Source organism: Lytechinus variegatus, chromosome 3, assembly GCF_018143015.1.
Source record: "Lytechinus variegatus isolate NC3 chromosome 3, Lvar_3.0, whole genome shotgun sequence".
Taxonomy (NCBI): Eukaryota; Metazoa; Echinodermata; class Echinoidea; order Temnopleuroida; family Toxopneustidae; genus Lytechinus; species Lytechinus variegatus.
The window spans coordinates 49,625,358-49,637,004 of NC_054742.1; the positions used below are offsets into that span (position 1 = coordinate 49,625,358).

An 11,647-nucleotide genomic window follows, 5' to 3' on the forward strand; every position below is an offset into this window, starting at 1 on the left:
ACTACAACTACTATACTACTACACTTCCAACTACCAATACAGAGCGTTGTTGGCTCAGTCGGTAAACCAAAGATCGTGGGTTCGAGTCCACCCGGGCGGATGACTGTCAGTGCGTTGTGTGTAAACGTCTCTCCCATGCTTCATAGATGCAGGCTATGTTACAATGGAAAACACTTCATCCCTCGGATAGGACGTTAAATGGAGGCCCCGTGTAGAGGAGAGTCACCACCTTTGCACGTTAATAACCCACTGCATTATTCGTATAAGAGTAGGGGAAAACCCCGGTGTAGTGGTCCATCTGCACTCTCCCAATCAGTTATATCGGGAGAGACCTGCGGGTCATAGTGATTCAGTTCGCTTTTCGCATCCAAGGCACAAATGACGCCAAACAAATACTAATAATAATACTGATACTACTTGTACTGATACTAGTACTTCTTTTTGTTCTACTACTTGTACTACTACTACTACTACTACTACTGCTACCACTACTACTACTGCTATTACTTCTACAGCTTCTCCTCCTTTTACTTTCCCTTTTTTAACTACTTGTACTATACTATTTCAACAATATACTACTATTACTAGTACTACTTGTACAACTATACTATTTTTAAAACTATACTACTACTACTACAAAGTCTGAAGCAAATTTCAGTGTTTGTATTCTGCTTTTATTCAACAAATGTGACACAAGGTTGGACTTTAGGCATAATATAAATTAACTACAATCAAGTCTGCATTATTATTTACACAATTTACACAATCTTTAAGTGCTTTGTTTTATCTTTTTCAATGTTATCTTACAGTCATGACAATTATTATCACCTAAAGATTTCTATGTATCTTCGATAGTACTCAACATGTTCGAAATTATGAACAAGTAGACTTAATTTTTGTTATTAGTTTGTGTTAAATGAGGGATATTTCGATAACCTTCATTGTAGGGTATCCCTCGTACTCTTTTTTGTTTATGTTTTGTCACTTTTATGTCACATCTGACTTGTAAATATGATTGCAACAATTTTCGCAAATATTAAATATATCTAACACTTTATATTCTGTTCCGCGTTGTATGTATAAAATTTGCGTTCCACTTAATCTGTGCAGAAAATATGTTGATAACGTCTCACATTACCACTCTTTAAAGAGTGGCTTCTTGTATAGGTTTCAAGTTTAGCGATGGCCTCAGATTGCTGATAATGAACAAGGCTATCAAATGTTTTGTATGTGAAGTATTATCTTCATTTCTTTAATCCATTAAAAATGAAATTCAACATGTCTAATTTAATTGAAATAAAAGCTCTTAGTTTTACGAACACAGAAAAATACGGGAGAAAATCTATCAAAATTAAACGTAAATCAACCAAAGCAGTATTATTTTTGTGACGTCACTTGTATCAAATTTCGTCGTGTATAAAATCCATAAATTGTAATCTTTTTCAGCTATTTTAAGTGTCTACATATTAAATAATAAGATGAAACACCCTTTATTTCGTACGCGCTTCTATAAAAAAACCATTTTAACCCTCTTCGAGAATTTATCAAGGCCAGTACAACACGGGAAGCAGATAGCAAGTTCGCCACAGAAAATTTAATTCAAGATTTAAGAATTTTATCATATAACCATGATAACTTCATTCAATATCTTCGTATTTTCTCCTTTAAAAGAGAAGATATGGCGGTAACATTCCCAATATATATTTCAGAGCCAGTGTTTTAACTAGAACACAATCTTGAATATCATGGTTTGGCTATTTCCCCTGCACGATTCAAAACATCTAAGAAGGCACCGATACTAATTAGTGACTGTGTAACAGTGAGCAAACTTCAAATGACATAAACGGAGAAGTAAATAAAACTGTTATCCTTATCGACTAGTATACTCGTGAAATCACTTAGAGCAGGTAATTAAGAAATCTATCGTAATCTGGATGATAAGAACCTATCGTAAGTGCCTCTTGTGTCAAGTAGTAGTGTGTTTTGATGACGATAAATGACGAGGTCAGAACGTGGACGAACAAGCTAATCGACATCCCTCATAACCTTCGACTGAAGTCAATTTGACTGTCTTCATTTGCTAAGTAACCAAAATATATCACAACCGAACTTAATTAGTTAGAGATAAAGAACAAGCAAATCGGCATAATATGACATGTATGATTTAGTAGAGCATTATACTTGTTCGCTGGAAGGCTGAGAACAAAACTATTTACAAGCTGTATTGCATTCAACTGACAAACATAAACAGACGGATCTAACAGAGTATGAAAAACTTCAATATATTCGTGCACTTGGCCAGTATTTTTGTGGCTTTATTGGTACGTGATGCCATTGGCCAGCAGCCAGAGGTTGATATTCCAGATTTCGGAACCATCTATGGGGAAACTATACCTTTCAAGTCAGACTATCCCGCGGTGGACACCCATGTCAACGCCTACCGCGGGATTCCTTTCGCTAAGAATGCCTCGCATTATCGCTTCATGAAGCCTGAGCCTCTGGAGTCATTGGAAGATGGCTGGCTGAATGCTACAGCATACAGCAGTATATGCTGGCAATTACCTGAAGTGCTAGAAGGTGAATCACAGAGCGAAGATTGTCTGTATCTCAACATATGGACTCCACATCCTCAGGTAGGCCCTCTCACATGTCATATTGATTTCCGTTTCTTCCTAGAAGCTCATCAGAGCATACATGTTATTCATTTGTTAGATACTATATATACATACGTATATATATATATATATTATATATTATATATATATATATATATATATATATATATATATATATAGGCCTATATATATATATATATATATATAGGCCTATATATATATATATATATATATATATGTATATACATACATACATCGATTGGTCTTACAATGAATAATGTAGGTGATAGAGTGGCTAAGCGGCTGGCAGACAGATCAAAATGCACTGCTCTTTTCACATAACGAATACATCAAAATACGTTAGGAATCATTCTACCTTCGAGAGTACGTAGTCTATACGGAATATAAAAATGTACACTCGCGAGTTAGCAAACCTTTTTCCAGAGCGAGATCGAGAATAAATGATAAGTAATTGTAACATATCAAATAGCGTTCATGCTGTGGTACAATCATGGTCAAATGATTTAGGTGACATCTACACTATATATATATATATATATATATATATATATGTGTATATATATATTAACATGAATGCATATTGTGTTCTTGTCAATGCAATTTCAATGATCGTGTTATCTCTCGTTTTTTGTGGGAAACGTCTACTTCAAAAAAAAATCTTGTTTCAATTTACAAACAGCCCACCAACGCACCCGTAATGGTGTGGTTCCATGGTGGCGGATTTGTGATAGGGTCTTCATCTAAAGCCAGCTATGAAGGCCACGCCCTTTGCGGATACCATGGAGTGATACTGGTGAATACCAACTACAGGCTCAATGGATTTGGATTTCTCTCTACTGGTAAAGCTCTAATATTCTCATGATTTTGTAATAGTCTGAATTCATGATCACCAAAGTATTATCCACATAATTTGAAGATTTTGTTTTCCATTTCCTCATATGTTTCCTGTTTAGTTCTTAGGTCAACAATATTTTAGTTACGCGTTTCTCGCAGATTTCGCTTTGGCTTTATCAATTTTATCACTGTATGAAATGACAACTATTTATGTTAGTATTTCGACAATGAGCTTATATCAGACTGAATTAGGAGAGGATGACAAACTTCGAATTATAACAAGATGCATTCATTGATGTCCTATCGCATCCTTAATCACGCAAATTTGTTCGACAGTTTTAGTGTAAATTAATTCAGCTAGTGCTAGTTACGGTACAGAGGAACTAGCCCATTTCCATGTTGACTCATCCTATATGTAGGGGATAAGTAATGCAGGTTATATTTATTTTTTTCGCAGGTGATGATGTCTTGCCAGGGATGTATGGAATGTATGACCAGCTCGAAGCTCTCAAATGGGTCAATAAACATATCACAGGTACGTGATACAAGATCAATATTGGAAGACCTTTCATCGAGTTTGTTATCCCATCCACCAAGAACGGCGATCGTAGCGTTATAGGGGTGATTTTATACATCTGTTTGCATGATTGGTCATGGCAGGATTGTATTTTCTAAGAATGAATGTCTTTTAAACAATGAGAGAAAGAAATATCAACCAGAACGAATTATGGCATCACATAAATATGGAATTTATCACAGGGGTCAGTTTCTTGGTCCTCATGTTCAGGGCATCCGGTTTATCACCATAACTATATAAACTGGGTTTTGTACTTTCTTGTGGTAAATACATGATATCAAATGTAGCCATTAATGTCATGCATGCAGGGCCAGCCTAAATGTCTTCACTTTGATGAATTTTTGAAATTTTACTTCCTTTCTGAAGCATTTGGTGGCGATCCGGATCAAGTGACAATCTTTGGGCAGAGTGCCGGAGCCGGCAGCGTTGGTTTACACCTTCTTGCTCAGGAAAGCGAACAATACTTCAAGAGAGCAATTTTAGTTGTAAGTATATGTTTATCACAAACCCCATATTTGTTATAATTACTATACTTAGTATATATTTTCAATGGCCTAGCAGGTGTTTTTTGTGCGACTGGGTTAAGAAAGTTGAGCTGTATTTACCTTTTCATGCAGGGGAAATACATGATTTCTGTAAAATTAATAAAACAAATGATACAGCTCGATAAAACGATCAAAGTGTAGCCTCGAAACTGATCTACGATTGGGTTCATTTCGGTAAAGTACTTACAATTAGGGATGGATGCTGATATCATTGATAAAAATATACAAATTTTTCATTATTTTGAAAGTTTGTACATATTCCTATTTTTGCTGTTTGCCCTCAAAGAGCGGTACAGCTACAAGTCCATGGGCTGTCGAGACAGATGCAAGTAAAGCCAGGGATGATGCTTTTGGTGTCGGTGAAGCAGCCAGCTGTCCTGATCTTAGTACAAGCGAAGCTTTAGCTCAATGCCTGAGGGATCTACCAGAGAAGACACTCACATTTGCAATTGATAGAGTAAGTTATATGATCCACGTTTGTCATACGATAACACTCGAAGACCAGAAGTTTTTGTTTATTCCGCAGTGGTGCCGAGGTCTAATACACATACGAAATTGTACTATCATGCAACTCATCAAAGGTAAGCCATAGGCAAGGATGAACACGGGTGGCCCTCGGATGACTTTGGGCTATGGAAGGGCATTTAGCATGTCCAATGTGACTCCTGGTGAAACCCACAGATGTAAATTATTAGGTACAAGTTCATATTATTGCGTTATCAAATTTCCAATGTATTTCTTGTATGATAACACACCCAACGAGATGCGAATAATGGTGCTTTTTAGTTTACCACACTTTACACAAAGAATATAAAATAGTGATTTAATGAGCGGCTTTTCAATTCCTATTTCAGATTCTTCTTGAAACCACAAACGTCATCCCCTTCGTTCCAACTGTAGACGGTATGTTTTTGGTCGATAACCCCCTCAATCTGGTTAAAGCGAATCGTTTCAAGAAGTGCCCAATCTTGCTTGGAGCGACAAAAGACGATGGTAGTCTCGTCGCAGGGAGGGCCTTCATCAGACAGATAAACACAGACGAAGGGTACGCGAACAAAACCGAATTCCGTGACGCACTTGAGCGCTTCACCTATACGTATGTCAATGACGTCATCATCGATGCGATCATGCAGGAATACGTCGACTGGACTCTCGCAGACGATCCTCAAGCGAATTATTTTTACGACTATATTGCAGTCGAGACTGATGAGGCGTTCACTTGTCCGTCCGTAGACTTTGCAAGATATTACGCAGAAGACGGTCAGGATGTGTATCTTTATGACTTTACACATTTGCCCAATCAGACCGTGTGGACCAGCGATCTGGCCTCACCAGAGTGGAGAGGCGTGGCTCACGCTGAAGATTTACAGTTCATATTTGGATACCATTTTAATCCATCTTTGACTTTATGGGACAACATGCCCTTAGAAGAGGTGGAACTCACCGTTGATATCATGAGATATTATACCAACTTTGCAAAGACAGGGTAATAATGCCAAATTCCATGTTAACAACATTATGAATACTATAGTGTCCTCATTGCTTGTTGGCATACTATCTCAATATGTCCTTGTAAGCGACTATTTTACGAAGAAGGTGGTAGGTTCGAATGTCGACGAAGCCATAATTAAATCATTCATTGCTTATATTTTGCTTTTATTTAACGAACCCCCTTATTATTCCTTAACTGTTCTCCATGTGGTAAGGAACAAATACAGAAAACACGGTGTCAAGTCTTAAATGCAATGACTTTACACGTCATCCGTGATAAGAGATTCTCCGATACTTGTAGGATAATTTCAAAAGATCTGAAAAATTTGTAAATCGAGAAGCTTTTATGTATTTCTTTAAAAGCCTCGGACAGCTACTTTAAGATATTGATATATATTCTTCTTTGTGTCTCTACAGAAATCCTAATTTAGAGACAGTTGGTGGGCAACCTAACACATCATCCAAAGCATGGCCAAAGTTTAGTCTTCCTGATCTAGACTACAAAATCCTCAACCCAGCCGTAGAGAACAGCCGAGGTTTGAAAGCAAGAGAGTGCAACTTTTGGAACAAATACCTACCAAGTCTTGTTATCCAGTCGAGTGAGTATGCAGATTGCTTTAAAATGCAGTATTTACAATGCAGTAGAGTTTAAAAAAAATCAGCATTGTAGTCCAGTAGACGATCTCATAGGCCATCTACAAGAACTGGAAAAGTTGTTGGTAAAAAGATTTTTTTAAATTCGTGTTCTAGATGGGTATTGAGATAAATTTAGTTTGATTGCCACCTTGGCAACCTTGAGCATTTTTTTAATTAGCCTTATTAGCATAATCATCTAATCAGCATATATATACATGTGATATGCTAATACTCTGAACCCAGAATGACTGAAAACATAAATAATGCCATTTTCTAGGGGTTCCTGTTACGAGGAATCGATTCATAGTTTTAATTTTTATGTAATGCAATCATCGTAATCAGCCTAATTAGCATAATGAACTAATTAGCATTAGTGTAATATATACGTATTTGTGTATGTCTATCCAGAAAACACCCAAAATGTAGATAATGCACCCTAATGGGTTTTTATGACTAGGAATTCATTCATGCCATTAAATCTCCCTTTTTAACTACGTCTTAAGTAAAATAATTAACATATTGCGTTTCTACCGAACTATTATAACGTTTCATTCAATCTTTGACAAGACATCGGGCAGAACAAGAGAAACATTTGACCAATCGTTCAGCTTAATAAAGTTTTATAGGAGTAAAATAATGCAACCCTTTATGATTCAAAGTTAGACGAAACTGCAGATATAGCATATCGTATGTTTTTTTTCTTCCTTATAGCCAATGGATTTTTGTAAAATCATCTTATTAGGAATGAAAAGTGTGTTTATCATCACTTTATACAGAAAAAAAATTATCATTTTAATATTCATGAGAGATTTCTAGTTGCCTCCACGTTTACCAAATCAGTTGTTCTAAATGAATCCAATTTCGCCAATATTAAATGACATTCTCCTTTGTCGAATATGTGTGCGTATTTTTATCTTAGTCCCAAAGCACTATCCCGGGATTTCCACACTAAAGCAGATTATTTCGTTATTGAATTATGGCGGAATCCTTAAAAAAAATTGTAAATGAGATTGCAAATCTCGTATTATTATTACCATTAATAATAGTAACAACATCGTAATTGAATTATATCATTCTATATTGTTTTTGAAATTATATTTTTCAGTGGATTTGTCTGATCTTGAAGAAGAGTGGAGAGAAGATTACAATCGATGGAAAACAGAAGATATGGTGGAATGGCAAGCAGCTTTTGAGGACTATAAATCAAACACTCAACCTTGCAACTAGGAGTTGATGAAATATGCCATTAAAAACTTTATTATTGTTCAACTATCATTTGTTTTATTTGATGTGGCATATGCTGCAACCTGGAAAGTACGGGACTGGTTTTACAGCTAGAGTGTAAATTATTAAACCACCGGTTCAGTGATATAGTATTAAAATCATTTATTAAAGGTGATTATTTCATAACCATAATAATCTATTTGCCAGTCGTTTCATTGTCAAATACTTAAAATACACGAACGTGCAATTTGAGTTATACAGCGTTTGAATGCAACATACATTCTGTATAAGTGCATATTTTGTATGGTCTCACTTTTACCAAAATAACTCACACTTCTTCCGTTCAGATAATACCTTGCCCTTTTCATTATGTGAATTTGTTTCATCAAGAGTACAAGGATTCGTTATGGCATCGACATGTCAATAAATACATGGATGTCATGTTGATTTTAGCGCATGAAATTGTTTTAAAATTCGTTTACATGCTGGAATAAGAGTCCCCAAATTATTGTTTGGTATTATCACACAAGGAAAAGATAAACCGATAATCTTTAAAAGTAAAATGGTGTTTTATTATAAGGAAAGCGCCTCAACTCTGTATCTTTAAAATAAATATTAAGCTTCAACCAACCTTTAATTCATATGGGGCGACTCTGTATCTGTTTTGACACACGTAGTGTAATATGTTCCTTAGAAACTAATTATCAGATTATCTATTAAATAATATCTATTATAAGTCTGTCAGTCCAATAGGTCCAAGGTAAGTCTCAGCCAAATGTTGTAATTAAACTCAGGAGGATGAATTTTATCTCGTGTATCTCTTTACTCCATTAAAGGGAAGGTCTAGCCTTGAGTTATTTATATCTCAATGAATCGAGTAAAATTCACAAAGCAAAGTGCTGAAAATTTGATCAAAATAAGATAACAAATAACGAAGTTATTGAATTTGAAAGATTTGCATTATTCCGGTGAAACACTTCTAGGCATGTCTTCGTGAATATTCATTAGGTGGGCTGATGATGTCATATTGTTTTTTTGTATTATATGAAATCTGGTTTATTAAAAAAAAAATTGCCAAGAACTAAAACAATTTGATTGGCAACTGATTAAGTGTATTTGTTATTGCCGCAACTTGTTTCATCGTAATGGAGACACATCATGTACACATGTATGAAATGTTGAAACATTTATAATTCATGTAATAAAAAAAAAAAAATGAAAGTGGGGATATAAGATCATCAATATTCATGAATATTCATGACGATGTGCATATAACTGTTTTCACAAAATATTAATAAACTTTAAAATTCAATAACTTTGTTACTTTTCATCCGATTTTGACGAAATTTTCATCATTTTGCTCTGTGAATTTTACTTTATTTATTTAGATATAAATATTTTCAGCCCAGGCCATCCCTTTAAGGGATCTTGCTGGGGAAGTGATGTTTATTCCTTCCTATCTCTATACTCAATTAAGTGCTTTCGCTGGGAGACTGATGTTATTCCCTCTTATTTGACTTTTGAGTCAACATGATGAAAAAATACAGTACATGCTGAAAGCAGTATGTTGACGTGTCACGAACTTTTGGTATCATGTCTAGAGTTAGGCTTAGAATAAATATTTGACTACTTATTGATAAAATGATAAAAGAATGAGATTACATTGGCTTAGATTTGTTAAAGTAGCAATTATCGTGATACGTATTCATGAACTATAGACTTGCCTTATGCGTGGTTTACATTAAACTTCCGATATATGCCAGACACACCCTTTACAATGATATGTGTTTATTCATAAAAGTTATGAAGAGTCATTAAAAGAAATGGATTAAAATGTTTAATCATTACTCATTTTAAAAATCAGGCTAACAGATCATAGTTATTTGTACAAAATTTAAATGATAACTTTGTAAAGGGGAGTGAGGTCTGTAAATAACCTCGTATTTTGTATTTGTAAAAAAAAAACATTTCTCAACGACATGAACGACATGAAGTAAGTTTTTAGATGCATTCGAGAATAAGGTAGGATAAGTATTCAACTTGGGTCTTTCAGACATAATACATTACATAGAGAGGGCTCAAAAGAACAGGCTCAAAACAGCAGAGAAGTTAATTTCATTTTTTTGTGCAAAAAATCAACAGTTTAAAAAAAAGATGAATGGCGGCTACTCTTTTGTAGTTTTTAAATAATCAACGTTTTTTTCCTTAGAAAATGATAATTGACAACATTTTTCATTCTATTCACACATGCGTTTATAGAGATGAGTAATATGAAATCACCGGATATTCACTGTCATATACAATTCAAATCATTTTCAAATTCTTCGAAAAGTCCTTGCCAAGTTACGAAATCCTCTTTCCATACGTTGTTGCTTTCCAGCCATTCATTCCAGATATCTTCAACGTTATCTACAATAGGAGGAAGAATATAAATATCATGCTATGATATCATTACAAATGTATTTCATTCTTAACTTTTCCTTCTCGTGCAGTTTGATCCATATTCCTTTCAATGAATATTAGTTTGTTCAATGTAAGTTTTATTAGACTATTGTTCACACGTTACATTCATGCTCGAGCACATTTTCTATACATTCGGGAAAGAAATATGAGACAATTGAGACAGATGGTGTTCGAAGAATATTTCCTGAAATTGTTAGTCCCGTCGGATGGAGATTGTTGTATACCTGAAAATTCTCGAGGACTGGGCATTCTTGATTAAGATATTTAAATTGTAAAATTAACCAGAAATGTCAGGTTTTAGATTAGATCATTCAAACCATATGTGTTTTCTAATCATTAAACTAAAACCTGATTATCAATAGATTGACTAAAAATATACACAGACATAATGGATATTACAACTATAATACATTTTGTGTACATTTGCAAAGAGAAGAGTTGATCTCTAATTCATAAGAAATGAATACCTGTGTAAGTTTTTAGTTTCAGCAGATACGGATTCCAGAAGTTGCACTGTTTTGCTCTCGCAGCTCTACCAACTCCCATCTTCTATAGATAGTTCTTGGTAGTGAAGTCCCGGTTTCTCAAATTGAGGCCATTCATCACTGGGTACTCTAAGAACAATGTATGAATACATTAAATCGTCATGTACTCATCAGTCATGATGATGCATACTGCACATGGAGAGGAATTAATGTCATTCGTTCGACATCTTGGAAGTACCAACCAACGGTTTATTTATTCATTTATTTACCAACCTACTTCAAAATAATAGAGACCTAACTCTGAAATATCTTTGCAAAGTAATATAATCATTTATAGCCGAAAATTTATAAAGCTTTAAATGCTGCAAGATAATGCAGGCAAGAGTTCGGGATCTGCGTATCGCCTCCCCCCCGGAAAAAAAATTGTACAAACAATCAATGTGATATCGACCAAACTCACCCATTTTTAGCAAACTCAGTCCACATCTCCATAATGTAAACACTTAATGCCTTTTCTTTGGTCGTCATGTTATACACATGGATACCGTCTAATTCTTTAACGAAAGGTAGACCCCATACAAAGGTTAGGTCTTCTGTGTGTCCTGCCTTGAGCCATGGAGTTGACGGAAGGAGATTCCGGTACTGCATAGGCGGCGGAAGCGGGGGGGACAGGGGGGACGTGTCCCCCCTAAATTTGGGGAGGGGGGGACGGTCCCCCCCCCTAAATTTTTAGTTGATGACCTTTTTTTTTTTTTT

At 35.2% G+C, this 11,647-nt stretch overlaps 1 protein-coding gene and 1 long non-coding RNA gene across 2 annotated transcripts; one reads left to right on the forward strand and one right to left on the reverse strand.

Annotated features, from left to right (window-relative positions):
- The first annotated feature begins 1,976 nt into the window (after window positions 1–1,976).
- LOC121411249 (acetylcholinesterase-like) lies at window positions 1,977–8,135 on the forward strand. The gene is made up of 8 exons (XM_041603863.1): window positions 1,977–2,633; window positions 3,316–3,475; window positions 3,928–4,005; window positions 4,414–4,532; window positions 4,879–5,049; window positions 5,447–6,078; window positions 6,501–6,682; window positions 7,825–8,135. Exons 1-8 carry the CDS (start codon window positions 2,268–2,270, stop codon window positions 7,944–7,946), a joined length of 1,830 nt encoding a protein of 609 aa, XP_041459797.1. The 5' UTR covers window positions 1,977–2,267; the 3' UTR covers window positions 7,947–8,135.
- Window positions 8,136–9,312: 1,177 nt separating this feature from the next.
- On the reverse strand, window positions 9,313–11,532 carry LOC121411252. The gene is made up of 3 exons (XR_005969443.1): window positions 11,352–11,532; window positions 10,874–11,020; window positions 9,313–10,352 (listed from the first exon to the last, which is right to left on the reverse strand). It is a non-coding gene; the product is annotated as an uncharacterized LOC121411252 (long non-coding RNA).
- Window positions 11,533–11,647: the final 115 nt, after the last annotated feature.